The sequence below is a fragment of the Neopsephotus bourkii genome, unplaced genomic scaffold (assembly GCF_033783945.1).
Source record: "Neopsephotus bourkii isolate Nb327-2 ecotype Australia unplaced genomic scaffold, CSIRO-AGI_Nbou_v1 NB_1148, whole genome shotgun sequence".
In the NCBI taxonomy this organism is placed as follows: Eukaryota; Metazoa; Chordata; class Aves; order Psittaciformes; family Psittacidae; genus Neopsephotus; species Neopsephotus bourkii.
Genome location: NW_026901634.1, coordinates 128,782 through 144,378, shown reverse-complemented (window position 1 = coordinate 144,378; position 15,597 = coordinate 128,782). Strand labels below are relative to the sequence as shown.

Genomic DNA, 15,597 nt, shown 5'->3' with positions numbered 1-15,597 from the left:
AAAACTGGTGAAGAGAGCAGAGGTGAGAGGCTGCCAGAGGTTAATGCGATGGTTCATCAATGGGGTGGCAGCCCACACTAGGGCTGAAAGCTGTTCGGGGAGATCTTCCATGTGCCAGGCCAAGGTAAACAAATCCAAAGGTTGAAATTCAACAGAAGTGCAGGAGGAAAGAGGGAATGAGGAAGGAGGAGACGGGCACTGCAGTCCTCAGTGTGGGTCTGAGTGACACATGTGGGGAGAGGCGCATGCAGGTCAAGCTCCACTGACAGCAGCCTCACAGCTTCCCCTGCCCTGCGTCTCTGTGCAGGGCTGAAGTGGGAAGGAGATGGGTGGGAGCATGGATTAAATGCAAAGCTTTGCTGAACCATGAGAGATGGGCTTGTGCCTTTGGCATGGAGCATCACGGGGGAGCAGCTGGGGTCTCGCTGCCAAACCAAGTCCAGGGGAAACAAAACAAGCCCTTGGAGCAGAACATAAACGGTGAAGTTGAATGTTCTGGTCCAAACCAGGAGGCAGCAGTGGCTAATGGGGAAAACCACCGGGTGTGAAAGGGCTCTTTGTCCCAGCAGGAAGGCAAAGGGTGCCCAGAGGCTGTGCTCTGGGGCGCACCCTGATAGGAGCCTTGTTTGCAGTGTGGAGTACAGGCTCCAGTGGTTTACACTGGTGTTCCTTTCACAGCCAGACAAGTCCCTGCCTGGAAGCTGCTTTAACCAAGAAATGCAATGGCTCAGCTGACGTGCTATGGAAAACCAAGGCAGACCCAAGGAGGAGCTCCAGCCCTGCACTGTCCTTCCCTCACTCACAGCAGGCCTCACACCCTGTGAGGACAACCATAAAATGAGCATTCCATGCAACAGGAGCATGTAGAGGCAGGTTTCAGGGCCAGAAACCAGAGGTGCTGGTCCAGGGGGAGAGCAGGAGGCCGGCAGCACCTGGGCAGGAAAGAGATGCAATCTCAGCACCCTCCTTTCCTGAGCCAGAGGTGCAGCAATAAAGGAAAGCAGACAACAAAAGCTATCCCTGCCAGCCCCTCGCTGGGGTGATGGCCCTGCTCGGCAAGGGGTCAGCATGGACTGTGTTTCCTGGCAGCATGGAGTTGTGCTTTTAGAGGGATATCCGCCTGGTAGCATGGGACAACGGGGCTCAGCGCACACCATGGAGGGGCCTGAAGCAGAGGGCAGGACTAGATCCTGACTTTGGGCATCCCCAGGAAATCCAGCCTGGTTTGGTGTCAGCGATGAGACACATCCTGATGTTTTTCTCTTTGTGTTAAGGAAAATACAACCAGCCAGGAGGAAACTTCCTGAATGCTTTGGGAAGCGGTTGCGTTAGTATCTGCTGGTTTGTACAGCTGCCCCTCAGGCAGGCATTGGCAATAGAAAATGCAATTAGTAGGCAGGGTAAGCAGCTAACCCCAGACTTGCAGAAAGAAGACCCTCATAGCTAATGTGCATACATGGTCACACTTGTGTGTGTCCCTCAGTGGTGTCTGAGGATGAACATGAGCCACGAAGCAGACTCCATGGAGAGGTCAAAGACCATGTGGCTTCCCCAAGTGCCAGGCAGGTAACATGCTGGCTGTGGAAGGGGACACGCCAGTGACATATATCCATCACCGTGTGCTTGAAGTGGATGATGAATTTGACTGAGCTTTAGACGCGGAGGTTTTGTGTGCATCCCAAGGAAGTGATGGAGACAAGCGAATGCAGCCCAGCCCTGGTGTGTCATCACTCCCAGCCCTCCATACCCGCAGAGGACACTTTTATGCCAGCCATACCCTCCGTAGACTCCAGTTCCTGCAGAGCCTCCTTGCATAAACTGGGCAGGGAGACCCCCACCATGTCTCCCACTGCTTCTGCCTGAGCACAAGGACTAAACATACCCATTCTTCTTGTCAAACTGCTTTTATTTGGACATGAAGACAGGACAGTGCCAGTCAGGCTGTGCACAGACAAGATGCCCCCTAGCCACGGTGTAAGGCTGCAGGGCTTCCCTTCTCAATGGATGTGAGGATTTGGCCAAGACGCAGTACAGCTGATGACATCCTGAGCGTGCCAGTGGGGTGCACGTGTGGGGTAGGGAGGAGGGACAGGAGGGATCCCCAAAACAAATCAGAAGTTGTTAAGACAAGTCAGAGGTTGTTCAGCTCCAACAAGGTCTGGTCCAGGACCTGGTGGATGCCCACGTTCTCCTCTTTGGCACTGGCCAGACTCTCTGTGAATACAAGGGACAACCAGCCACACACACAGACACAAACCCAAGTGTACCCAGGAGCAGACAGACCCACGCACACCACACCAGGCACACACACACGCACACAGATGGACATGTCAGTACAGTGACAGCCTCTAGCCGAGCGGGGTGTCCCTGCGCGGCAGAGCCCACATGAACAGCCCCATCATCGGCAGGGATGAGCTCCAAGACCTGCCAGAGTGGTGAGGCCAGCCAGGCTGGTCACTGAAGGTGGTCCCCACTCTCCAGCATCTCCATCCTCCCATGGTGCCCTCTCACCCATGGCTGGGGCCTTTGCAGTGCAAGCGCTCTTGGTGGGTACCATTCCTTGGCCACTCACCAGCACATCCTGCCCCAGGGCATCACCACGAGGCAGGCTGTGAGCATGTGCACAAACCCTTGGCCAGCAAAAGAGGAGAGCCAGTGACCTGCTGCATGACCCAGGAGTGGTCCGTGAAGGAGAGAGACAGCAGTCTGGGCAGGCAGAAGGACAGCAGAGAGAGAAGGAGCAGAGATAACAAGGCAGCTGAGGCTTGGTGTTCTGTTCCAAATGGCATCCTCCTTCCCTCTAGAGACGTGGATGGGACAAAAGCTCTGCCCACCCAACTCCATCTCCCAACACTCCCTGCTGGGCTCTTTCCTTATCCCCTGCCCCAGGTTTGAGGCATCAGGCACTGTGGGTTCCAGCTCCTATCCCAGCACCCTGCAGGGACCCTGCTCTGAAGGCACCCTCCCTGCACAGGTGACCAGAGTGAGGAGGAAGAGGCTAGCTGCTGACTCCAGGGACAAGGGGAGGAAGGCAGTGGTACAAACCACCGCATCCCTCCTCAGCAGGGCCAGGCTGATGCTGGGGCACAGCCATCACCACATGGGCATCCCAAGACATCACAAAACCCCTCACTGCTCTCCCAAGAAAAAACAATCATCTCCAGAAGGGTTCCCTGTGCCCCCCTCCCCAAGCAGGGCAGTTACCCCAGGGGGATAAGACAAGGCTGTACACCCTGCCTAGCCCTAGGGAGTGGGTAGGGGCTCCTAATGCCAAACCAGCCTGGCCAAAACGGGGCAGGGGTGCTGGGACAGGGAGCTCTGTGCAGCTCAGTTGTTAAGTTCAGTAAGGATGACCCGCAGCTCATTAGTGAGAACACGGTTTTTCTCAGCCTCCCGCTGTGAACGCTCTATAGAGAAAACAGAGACATCGGCGCAGCAGAGGAAAGAGAAAGAGAAAGGCGAGTTAGTGAAAAGAGACAGCATTCCCCAAAGCCCTTGCTGGAAATCCCACAGCAGGGATGAGCTGGACTGGCAGGAACAGGCAGCCAAATCCAGGACAGGGCTGTAGCTCCACCAGTTTGGGAACTGGGTTCTGGGGCAGGATGCTGAGGAAGGAGGAGGAAGAGAACCACGGACCCATTTAGGGATCGCTGAGGAAGGTGATGCAGGAGAGATGCCAGAGCTGACATCGCTGCTTGGAGGCAACGTCTGGGAGTGGGGACAGTGAATGGACAGAACCAGGCCTAACCCTGCTGTTTCAGGCCTAAAATGTCATGGAGAAGGTGGCACGAGATGAGGAAAGCTGCGTATGAGAGCCGTGGGGTGGTGGGGGTGCCATGGCTGTGACCACCTCCCACCACCCCGCTGCTAGCACCCGCATGAGACAGGCAGATGATGGACAGAGCGGAATGAAGAAATCAAAGGAGAATCCAAGGAAAGAAAACGCTTTATTAAGACCAACTCAGTAACCCAGAGGGATAGAACATAAAAGTCATGAGATGCAAACTAAAGAGCGATGTGCAAAGGACAGAAAGGGAGGAGCAGGGGGGTTGTGTGCTGCCTGCCTGCCTGCACGGGACAAGGCTGCCTGTATAGCCAGACCCAACCCTCTATCCCCAGGGACTGAGCTTTGGCAGTGGAGGTGCTGCTTTCCCTCTGCAGGTCCTCCTCGCCCTGGGTCCAGCGAGCAGCAGGGAGCTTTGCTGGGGGAGATGTGGGGGGCAGAAGGCCCAGAATTGCAGGGTCCCCAGTGCCTCTGCTGCAAGGGAGCCAAGGAGGGAGCTGCTGGAGTGGAGGGCTCCTGGGCACAACCCAGTTCATCACTGGGCTATGCAACCCCATGGGCACTGTCCACCCATTGCCACAGAACTACCAAGACTAAACAGTTATCACTGAGGGCCTCATCCACACGGGTTTTGATCACTTCCAGGGATGGTGATTCCAACACTTTGCTGGGCAGCCTGTTCCAATGCCGGACCACCCTTTCAGTGAATAAATCTGTCTCCCCACTAAGGGGTATTGCAGGAACACGCTGACCCAAAGGAGCCGATGGACAGGCATGGGCTAGGAAGGACAGAGGAGGACAGAGCAGGCAGGGAGAGCAGTGGGACGGCCAGGCAGGCAAGTGGCTGAGCTGGGGAAGGGGAAGGTGGGCAGGGAGCTGCAGTGCTGGTGCCCGGTGCGGGCTCAGAGGGAGGTCATGTCATTAAGTGCATTGTCCAGCTCCTCGCTGATGGCTTTGTACTTCATCTTCTGCGCATACACTTCGTCTGCAGGCGGGGGGCAGGAGGGGGCAGATGGTGGAGCAGAGTGGGGGGCAGGTGGTGGAGAGAGAAAGAGTGGCTGTGAATGTGGGGCCAGGGAGCATGCAGGCATAGGTGGAGTGGATGCAGCTCTATCCCCCACCAAAGGCAGAAGCCAAACCCCAGAAGCTCTGTGCTCCCACCGTGGCATCCAGCCTCACCCCTTATGGGACCCCTGCCCATTCCCTTACCCCAGCCCCACCGGGGGAATATCCTGACCAGGGCTCCCCAAAAAAGAGGGACTTGGGGCTGGTGGGGACATTTTACCTTCTAGATCATCAATGGTTTTCTCCAGCTTCGCCACAGACCTCTCTGCAAACTCGGCACGGGTCTCAGCCTGCAGAGCACAGTGGGGAGAGGGTGAGCTATGGGGTTACCATGGGGATGGTACAGGCTGCACCATACCCTAAATGTGCCCCATCTACACCTCTGGTACCCTCCTCCGTGAGCCTTCCCCTGGGAAAGGCAAGGGACAAGCCCCCATGGACCCACACACACTAAACAAGGAGGAAATTCTTTCCTGTTAGGGTGGTGAGGCACTGGAATGGGTTCCCCAGGGAGGTTGTGAACGCTCCATCCCTGGCAGTGTTCAAGATCAGGTTGGACGAACCCTGGGTGAGATGGTTTAGTGTGAGGTGTCCCTGCCCATGGCAGGGGGTTGGAACTGGATGATCTTAAGGTCCTTTCCAACCCAAACTATTCTATGATTGTAAATCAGAGCAGGCTGACAGGGAAGCATCCCCGACCCAGGCACCTGCATGCAACCCACACAGGACGGCATGTTCATGCCTGCAGCAGTACGGTGCCAGCCCTTGTCGTCGGTTCATCTGTAACACCTTACCTCCTTCAGCTTTTCCCCTAGATACTTGATTTCCTCCTCATACTTGTCCTCCTTGGAGGAATACTGCAGAGACGGAGAGAGAGACACCCGTGAGCCCCATGGGGATGCCCCTGCCCATCCTTCATCCCAAGCAGGAGACCCCGTCACCCCCAGACCCCACACACTCTGCCCTGCCCCAGCAGCCCCCACCAGGTCCTACCTTGTCAGCCTGAGCCTCCAGGGACTTCAAGTTGTTGGTGACAATTTTCAGCTCCTCCTCTAGGTCACCACATTTACTACATCCCAAGCAGGGGCCGCCAGGAAGGGGAGAGGGAGGGGGAGGCAGGAGAGAAGAAGGGAGCAGAAAGAGCGGGTGCAGGGAAGGAAGGAAAGAACAAAGAGAAAACAAGTTGAGAGAGGAGAATACTCAGGACAGGTGGAGGAGAAGCAGAGCTGCTGGGGAGCATCCCTTCATCCGTTCCTTGTGCCTCCTTGCACAGACACCCTGAGCATCACCGCTGGCCACACCAAGGAGAGCAGGGATGGAGGGATGGAGGAGTGTGCCCAGCCGGTGCCCATTGGAGAGGAAGGCGAGGGGGGGCTGGTGGTGGAGGCAGCGGTGCAGAGAGGACAGAGGTGGCTCGCATGGTTTGAGGGACAGAGATGGAGAGAGGGGGCCTGCTGCACATCGCCCCGCGCCCCTGCACCAGTACCTCTTCCTCTGAGGCAATGAGGGATTTGAGAGTCTGGTCCATGGTCCGCAGCTCTTCTTCCAACTGTCTCACGCGGCTGGGGTGGAAGAGGGGCACCCAGCAGAGAACAGGGTCAAGGAGGTGCTGCCACCAGGTCAGCGTCCCTCTGCCCCCAGCCTGCGAGCCCAGGAGCCACCCCTGCTGCTCCAAAGAGGAACACACCCATCCCAATGCAGACACCCCTACAGCTGCCAGGGATCTGGGGCAAGGGCTGTATGGGACCCCCTTGCATTGCCCACCTGGAGCCCTGCTCACCTCTCTGCCACCTCTGCCCTCTCCTCTGAACGCTCCAGCTCTCCCTCAAGGACAACCAGCTTGCGGGCGACCTGTCAGTGGAGCAAGAGGCGTGCATTGGTTCCATATCTGCTGGGGACAGAGGGCAGCAAAGAGGTGCACCAGGGGTCAGGACTGGGGGAAAGGGTCACTCACCTCCTCGTATTTGCGGTCAGCCTCCTCAGCTATGTGTTTTGCCTCCTTCAGCTGCATTTCCTGGAGCTCCATCTTCTCCTCATCTTTCATGGCCCTGTTTTCGATGACCTTCATGCCTCTGTGGAAAGCCCAACCCAGAAGATGTTATTGCTGTGGGTTACTGCTGCCCCTCCTGCCTGCCCACTGCATTCTAACTCCACCATGCTCCAGAGACACAGACATCACACGTAGGATAACCCCACCACACAGCAGGGTCACACCAGTGGTACCCCAAGGATGCTCTTGCACACAATAACAGCAGTGGAGCTGCCCTCAGGGCCATGTTCCAGAGTGAGAAGATGTGGCTATGGTGCCTCTAAACCAGGCAGGTCCTGAACCCATCATTTGTGGGGGGAAATATGTGCAGCCTAGGATGAGCCAGCCACAACCTTTAGGTAATGCTGGAAAACATCCTGTGGCAAAGAGCCTTTTCTCATTCATGGGTGATGCTCACAAGCAGAGTAGTCCCCATGAACCCTCACGGCAGAGATCCCTGCAGACCCCTCTGCCCTCACTCGGGTTCTGTTGCTCAAACTGGTCTTTGCCAACAGAGGGAAGAGCTCATGTAACTGTCAGGAACACCGTGGCACTCCCATTCAACCTGAGTGCCCTTGCCTGCATGGCTCCTGCCTGGGAAACCTGCCATGAGGATGGGGCAACACACTTTACAGCACTGGTTTTATAAATGAGGCTGGTTCACTCTTGTAGTTCCCAGGCACAGATGTCCCCTCCTGAGCTGCTTTTCAGCACCTGAGCATAGGAGGCTGCTCTGGGCCAGAAAACAAGCTCCAAGCACCCCCTGGCTTTGGTTACAACCTGATATTTAATCAAATTGTCCTGGATTTTGTGGGTGCCTTGAAACTTCAAAGCCTTTTAAAGAATGCCCATATCTGGGGGACTTCACTGCACTGCAGCTTTGCTCTATCCCTTTGGGATCTGCAACAAAGCCAGCTCAAACCCCATGAGGTCCCTTCAGAAGGACCCCACAGTTAAACCAAGGGGGCTGCCTGTAATCAGTGATGATTCGCTGCCACCCCAACTGTCCCTTCTGATCACACCTCTCGCTCTCATCAGCTGCCTTCTCAGCCTCCTCCAGCTTCTGCAGGGCGGTGGCCAGGCGCTCCTGGGCTCGGTCCAGCTCCTCCTCCACCAGCTGGATACGGCGGTTCAGAGAAGCCACTTCAGCCTCAGCCTGGGGAGCAGAAACCCCTTGGTCAACCCATTGTCTCATATAGATGTGTATGAAAATATATACACACACACACATATATATACATAAAATACATATATGCGTATTTCAAGAAGCATTTTCAGCGTTTACATCCACGTTTGCTAACCGTAACACCCCTGACACTGTGCAACAAGCCAGTGCTCACTGGAATGGGATGCCCAACCACGCATCCATCCCCTTGCTTTTCCATACGGAAATCAGGGTTTTCTCCATCCCTAGAGCCCTTTTTGACACTGGTTCCTCCCAGCCACGCAACCCCATCCCCGCACGTGCAGCCCCTCCACAGTGTCCTCACACCTCTGGCTCCTGCCCTGGAGAGGGGTGAGGCGCATTGGATGGGGTAGGGTGGCCTGTAGCAGCCATGCCGTAACAGGGATGGTATTTGGGGTTTGCAGAGCAGTGAGTAAAGGGGGAGGAATGCCCCGTGCGGCTCCGCTCCCGAAAAGGAGATGGGAGCTGCTTGTGGATTTCCTGTTTACGGACACAGTGGAGCGAGCTGGGAGCGTCCCCTGCGGGAACCCCCAGCCCTGCGACATGGGGCAGCCTGAAGCCAAGCACAGCCCCCCAAGCTCATGTATGGAAAGGCACTAGGGGCAATGCAGCCAGTCACCTGCAGCAGGCTGATGCCCAGCCAAGCTGTGACTGTTGGGACCCAATGGACCAGGGCCCCCTGCTTTCCCAGGCTCCCTGTGCGCAGGGCTGGGAGCTGGGGCCAGCTGGGAGCGGTGGCCCTGGCCCCCCGCCAGCCCCTTGATGCCTGGCCTCGCGCTCTTTCCATTTGGTAAAGGCCTCCAAATCCATTGCCACCAATGGGAAAAGCTGCCTCAGCAGCTCCCGGCCCTGCTCCCCACCGGAGGGGCTGCGGGAAGCGAACCCCAGGGGTGTAAAGGGATGGGTGGTGATGAGACCTCAGCGCGGGAGCAGCCCTGTGCACCAAGGCACGGCCAGAAGTGCACCAGCACAGGGCATAATGTCTCCTGCTTATTCACAGGCTGGAGCAGGCCTGGTTGGCTGCAGTGCCTGGCTCCCTGTGGCCTTATGCTCCAGCACTGGGAATGCCCCAGGGGACACTGGCCAAGCGCAGGGCCGTGAGAGAAGCATGAGGCTGTTGCCCTGTACGGCCCCATAGAACACCCGTGGTCCCCTGTGGTGAGTCAGCAGGGTAGGGACAGGCATCGCCAGCACGTCTCAGAGTGGGGAGAGGATAGCACAACAGCCACCTCCACCCCATGAACATCATTTATCCTGGCTCACCATCAGCTCGCTCCTATCCCGACCATCCCAACAGGGAGCTTGGGCTGGCCAGCACAGGGTGATGCTCTGCCTGCGGCATCTGCATCACCTCACTGGGAGCCTTTTTCCCAGGGAATCACCCCCAAAGTGGGTCAGAGCTGCCCGGATGGACACTTGGGAACATGAGTACTCTGACAGCTCCCGGTGACCAGGGAACCCGATCTGTGGCTGCAGGAAAGGGCCATTTCCTCCACACACAGCCCGAGTGACAACAACCAGGGTACCGCACCCAGCTCTGCCGCTCCTGATACGATGAGAATGTTGGAAGAGTGGGCACAGAGAAAAGAAAGAAAAAGAAAAAACCCAGCCTCAACAACAACAAAAAAAAGCCAAACCAGGAACAAGCTGCAGCTTGGAAATGCCATCCCATTGCCAAAGGGGAAATATTGTCCTGCTGTGGCAGTGGGAAGTGGTATTTCCCCATGCAGGGACACACAGGAGAGCTGAGGGCTCTGAGATCGCTGCCACCCAGACCACAGAACCCGCTGGAAGCCCGACAAGAGCCTGGGTGTGGGATGTGCACGCCGCGGGAGGGGAGCCTTTCCCAGGATCTGCGCGACCCCAACCTGAGCCACGGCAGAGCCCTGCCAGCCAGGGAACCCGTGGGGAGCCCCGAGCATCCCCCTCGAGATCCACGGAGGAAGCAGCTCAGGACGCAGCCCGGCGCTGTCCAAACCCCCCGGCCCCAGTGCAGCCACCACCGGCTCCCAGGGCACCTCCCGGCGCTCCGCAGAGGGGGCACCACCCCGGGTACCAGGGCGGGCTGCGGGGGTTAAGGGGTGGCCGTGCCCGCGGGGATGGATGTGTGCGGAGGGCGCGGGGCCGCTGGAGCATCCCGGGGGGGAGCAGCCCCGCAGTCCCCCCGCCGCCTGCTCCCCGGGCGGCCCTTACCCGCTCCCGGGCCTGCCGCTCGGCATCGGCCTCCCGCTGCAGGTGCTCGGCGCGCTCCTCCGCCTCATCGGCCACCTGCTGCAGGCTCTGGATCTTCTTCTTGACGGCGTCGATGGAGCTGATGCCGGCCATGGCGGGGGCTGCCGGCGGGGAGGCCGCGCCGACGAGCCCTTTGTGGGATCCGCCCGGCTCGGGCAGGAAGCGCTCAGGCAGCGGCCGCTCCCGCCGCCCGCCCTGCCTCCATCCCTTCCTGCTCCTCCTCCTCCTCCTCCTGCTGCTGCTGCCGCTGCTGCCACCGGCCGGCCCGGGCAGCGCACGCAGACCCCCGCGGGCAGCGGGCACGGCGCCGCATCGGCACGAACAGGACTTAGGGTGTCCACATGGGCAGGACCCATAGGCACCCACAGGCAGGTCCCTACCCCCACAGAGCATGATGCGAGGTGGGCTCCGGGCAGGGCACGGTGTCCCCCATCCTGAGCAGGGCATGGTGGCCCCCTCCCCGGCAGAGGCACCATCTCCGTTGGTACGGCACACGGTCCCCCCCCGGCAGGGCACATAGTGCCACCCCCGATGGGGGACAATGCCCTTTCTTCCATGGCAGGGCACATAGTCCCCTCCCTGGGCATGGAAGCCAAGGGAATTTGGGAATGCCAGAGCCTGGCCCCTGTGAGCCCCCATCGGCACAGGATGGTGTACCCATGGGTGCTCTCAAGCGCTGCCCAAACACCTCCTGCTGCAAAGCTGAGGGACGTCACAAACTTCTTCCTCATAGGGGCTGTAATAGGAAATAGGGGTAAATGGGGCAGAGCTGTGTCCTGGGCATCCTCCCATGGTACCTGGGCCAGAGCTGTGTGGGGCACAGCTGCATCCCCAGTGGTCATCCTGATGCTCCTTCAAGTGAGGGCCTAGGTGAGCCCCACAGAAACTCATGGAGCTCCCTGCACCCTCCACCTGCCCTGGGGGCTCTGCCCTATGAGGGAGGCATGTCCCCCAGCTCCTGGCTCTGTGTCCTGGCTGGGGCACATGCCTTGATCCCTCAGGAGAAGCCGGTGCTGGTAACACTCAATCCTTCCCTAAGGAGCTCTGACAGCTCCTGGGCAGCCCCAGCTGCACTTCGTACCTGCCTCTACAGGCACCAGTTCTCAGCCTGACCCCTCTGGCTTCCCTTGGCTGCAGGGCCAAGGGTCCGGGGGGGGACCCGGCCACACCACCCTGCAGCCCCACATCACCCTGCCAAGAGGTGGTGCTGTCGGTCCCATGGGAGTACATGGCCTCAGCCTTGGCCTCCCTCCCAGCCTATCCTGCCCCACTCCCAGTCCAATGCCTGTGTGCCAAGAGTGCTGCCAAGCCAGCACAGGGTCAAAGAACGGGGGTCCTTGGCAGCAGTGGGGCAGGGGTACGCTGGCTGCAGGCAGGTTGGGAGGCAGGTTGGGGAGCTGCTCCCCTATTCCCAAGGCAGCCAGGCTGGGTGCCTCCTGCTCTGGCCCCACCCAGGGATGCAGTCACTTCCCAGCAGAGCCCCGTTCCCTCCCACCGGCTCGGGGAATCGCCAAATAAGAGCAAAGTCTCGGCTTGGGAGAGCAACCGGGGCGGGAACTTGGGTGAAGCTTTTCGGGATCACGGCCTGGGAACAGGCAGCGGAGTTTCCCTGGGCGCTGCTGGGCTGGAGGGGATGGGCCATGGGATGGGGATGCAGGGGGCTGGAAGGAGCTGCCCTGAGCCTGCACCGTGCCCCGCAGCTCCTGCCTGCATCCTGCCCGGGGCACCACGGGCTGTCCCTCCTGGGCACAAGAGGTGCTGGGGCCATGGGGCTGCCAGCACCATGGTGCTGCCGACCAGGAGACAGGCTGTGCCCGGCCTGTGCCACCGTCTGACCCCTCTCTGCGTGAGCAGAGGGGTGGAGAGGGGTCCCCAGGGCTATGTGCATTGCCATGCAGTGCCAGGGGCAGGGCAGTGCGGAGCAGGGCGAGATGGATTCTCTTCAGGCATTTGGCAGTGTTGAGAGCTGGGGTGGATGGAGCCCTGAGCAGTTTGTTCTCGTGGAAGGTGTCCTTGCCCGCAGCAGCGGGTTGGAACTGGATGAGCTTTGAAGGTGCCTTCCAACACAAACAATTCTGGGATTCTATGAGCTTTCGACTTTTCTGCCGGGAGCAGGAGCCTGCCTGGATCACTGTGAGGGGCCCTAATCTGACCATGGGATGGGAACTGCCTGTGCCCTCAAGCATACGCTGTCCCAGCAGCCAGGGAGAGCATGGGGATCCCCAGGGAGGGGGGCTTGGGGTCCACCCTGCGCTTCCTCCACCAGAGCCAGGAGCTGGCTGTGCCTTGCCCCAGGAGGTGACACCAGCCCTTAGCACTGTCAGCACGTTCAGGTCCCTGGCGCAGGGAGCTGGGGACTCCCAGAACTCTGCAGATGGGGCAGCATGTGCTCTGGCATGGACCCGGGGTGGCTGTGCGGTGATGGGGTCCCAGGCTGCCCTTCACTGCCTTTCCCTGGAGGGGCCGGTGTCCCACACCACCCACCGTATCTGCTGGGATGGGATTCTCCACGCTGAAGCCTTCACACTTGCTGAGCTGCTGTGGACAGAGAGTGAGAGAACCCACCCTGCGTGCCCAAGATGGCATTGCACAGCACTGTCAGCAGCAAACCCTCTGCACCCCATGGCTGACGTCTGCCCAGTGCCCGGTGCACTTTCCTCTGAGCACCACACTGGGGACGTCACATCTGTGCTCGGCCAGATCCCAACACAGCATGTGTCCTGTCCTACACCAGCACAGACCCAGTCGGACCAGCGTAAACCCCACTACACACAGCAGCCACCCTGCCCAGCTTGACATGCCTGCTCCATGCCAGGATAAATGGGTCCTCCAGAGGATATTCAGTCTCTTAACTACTTAGTTTAGTATCTAATTAAACTGGGGCAGGTCCGTAGGGTCAGAAAGCAAGGCTGGGGAGCTCCACCAATGCTCCCAGAGGCTTGCCCCCCCCCCCAGAGACTTGTGTTGCCAGCGCTCGTCCTTGTCTGTTCACCCCTGTCCTTGGCATCCTCCTCAGAGATTTGACGCATCTCCCCCATTTAGCTCCATTAAACCAGCTGGGATTGGATTTTTTGTTCTCAATCCTAAAAAGCCTGGCTGTGCCCTGCTGGCCGTCCTCCAGCCGGCTCCCCTTTAGCTTCTCCTCCTGTTTCTAGGGTTGGTTTTCATCAAAGAAGGACTGGGTATCAAAAGGAGGATATATTTATAGGGTGTCAAATACCCTGTGTGGCACCTCAGGTCGTTATACCCCGTTCCTGAGCTGCACACAGCTGTTCCACCCTTCATCTCGGCCGGGCACAAGCCAATTTCAACACCTTCCTAACATCTCCCTAGTGGGATCCATTTCCCAGGAGAAATATCAGTCATAGCACTAAATAAAACTCTTCCTGGCCTTGCCCTTCCCAGGGTACAAGGTGGCACATTGGACCCCAAAATGACCGAGTCCCCCCACACACACCCCGAGCATCCTTCCTTGCAGCCAGCCCTCAGCAGCAGGACACGGGCAGAAGCATTTTCCACTTCTCTTTTTCACTTTCCTGCCACAGTTTAGCAAGTGCCACGGAGTTTTCCCTACAAGCATTGTGGAGCTGAATGCTTGGGCATCAGTGACACAGTTCAGGACCCCGTTAGCTCTGGGGAGCTAGGCAGGACCAGGGACGCCAGCATTGCCCACTGCAGCTGGCCTGGCCCTGCAGCCCAAGCAGGATACATCAGTCCCTGCATCTCAGCCTGGTTCAGTGTCAGCATTGCAGGAATGGGATCCTGACAGTCTTCCCCATGGACACTTTCCATATAAGGGCCCCCTCTTCCTTCACCCCCCCCGAGGTCTGGTGCCCGTGCACAGCGGAGTTGCCGGTGCGCATACATACATCTGTAGCTTTCTTCTCCGCCTGCTCCAGCTTCTCCTGGGCCTCCTTGACAGCCTCGGAGTACTTCTCCACCTCATCCTCTGTGCCCTTCAGCTTCTTCTGCAGGCCCTGCTGCTCTTCCTCCAGCTGGGGAAGGGACAGAGCTGGGGGTCAGGGGCTGTGGTGGTGCCCACCAGCCTGGGGAGGAACAACCATCCTCCTCCTGGGGGACACAGCAGGAGCACGACACTGTCCCTCTGTCACCTGCGGTCCACACGTCCTCGAGGGGGTCCTTGATCCCCATCTGAGCCCCCAAAACCCCTTAGACCAGTGCAGTTTAGGGGTTGGTGCCCCCCCCCCCCCCATGTAGGGCACTTGAGGGGTCCTGACTTGAGGACACAGGTCAGGGAAGTGGGCAGCAAGAAGGTCCCTATCTCTATATGGCTAGAGTGGACCATGATATCCCCAAGGGTCTCCCTGGCAGAGGGATAGGGAGCTGGCACTGGGAGGTGTGGAGGGACCAAAGTGAATGGTGAGGGGCAGCAGTGGGGAGCACTGGTGCCTGGGGTCGGGCACCCAGCAGGGTGAACGTCCTCGGGGATGGGGACCCAGTGGCTTGAAAGTCTCAAGGGCCATCCATCCCTAGAGCTGGGATCCACCCAGCAGGGCAAGGTCCTCAGGGCACGACTCCCCTAGGATGGAGGTCCCCAGGCTGGATACTCAGAGTGAGGAGGTCCCCAGGAGTGGGCACCCCTAGAACAGGGTCCCCAAGTGGGACATAACAGCATTTGGAGGTCCCCAGGGTTGGAAACTCCTAGGGTGGAGGGTCCTCAGGCTGAACCAACCTCTGGAAGAGGGTCCTCAGGGCTGGACACCCCTAGGGTGAAGGGTCTCCAAGCTGGATATCCAGCAGGATGGAGTCCCCAGGTTGGATACCCAGCGGGAACGGGTCCCCAGTGCTTGGACACCCAGCAGCACAGGGTCCGCAGGCTGGACACTCAGTGGGGCAGTGTCCAAAGGGCCGGACACCCAGTGGGATAGGGTCCTCAGGCTGGACACCAAACAGAACAGGGTCCCCAGGGCTGGACACCCCGTGGGGCAGTGTCCAAAGGGCTGGAAACCCAACAGGACAAGGTCCCCAGGGCTGGACTCTCAGCAGCACAGAGTCCCAGAGGCTCAAGTCTCTTTAGGCTGTGGTCGCCGGGCAGCGCCGGAGGGGTCGGTGGGAGACCCACCTGCTTGCAGCGGTCCTCCGCCTGCTTCTTGTCTGCCTCCGCCTGCTCGGCGCGGTCGATGGCGTTCTCCTTGTCCAGTTTCAGCATCTGCATCTTCTTCTTGATGGCCTCCATGGTGGCGGCGGGGCGGCGGCGGGGCGCGGGGCGGCGAAGGGAGCAGCACCGGGGGCGGCGGCGGCGGCGGGAGCACCGGGGACGGCGGGAGCACCGGCACTGCG

At 59.2% G+C, this 15,597-nt stretch overlaps 1 protein-coding gene across 12 annotated transcripts; it reads right to left on the bottom strand.

Annotated features, from left to right (window-relative positions):
- Nucleotides 1–1,885: 1,885 nt before the first annotated feature.
- TPM2 (tropomyosin 2) lies at nt 1,886–15,597 on the bottom strand. Of its 12 annotated transcripts, none has more exons than XM_061363213.1 (9): nt 15,380–15,593; nt 14,166–14,291; nt 7,901–8,034; nt 6,804–6,921; nt 6,630–6,700; nt 5,843–5,918; nt 5,644–5,706; nt 5,070–5,139; nt 1,886–2,214 (listed from the first exon to the last, which is right to left on the bottom strand). In XM_061363213.1, the coding sequence occupies exons 1-9, from the start codon at nt 15,491–15,493 to the stop codon at nt 2,132–2,134; spliced, it is 855 nt and encodes a 284-aa protein (XP_061219197.1). In that variant the 5' UTR covers nt 15,494–15,593; the 3' UTR covers nt 1,886–2,131. The 12 variants fall into 12 exon arrangements, with proteins under 12 accessions (XP_061219197.1, XP_061219195.1, XP_061219203.1 ...); XM_061363211.1 differs by lacking the exon at nt 5,843–5,918 and adding an exon at nt 6,336–6,411 and having other exon boundaries at nt 15,380–15,588; XM_061363216.1 differs by lacking the exon at nt 1,886–2,214 and adding an exon at nt 2,221–3,407 and having other exon boundaries at nt 15,380–15,597.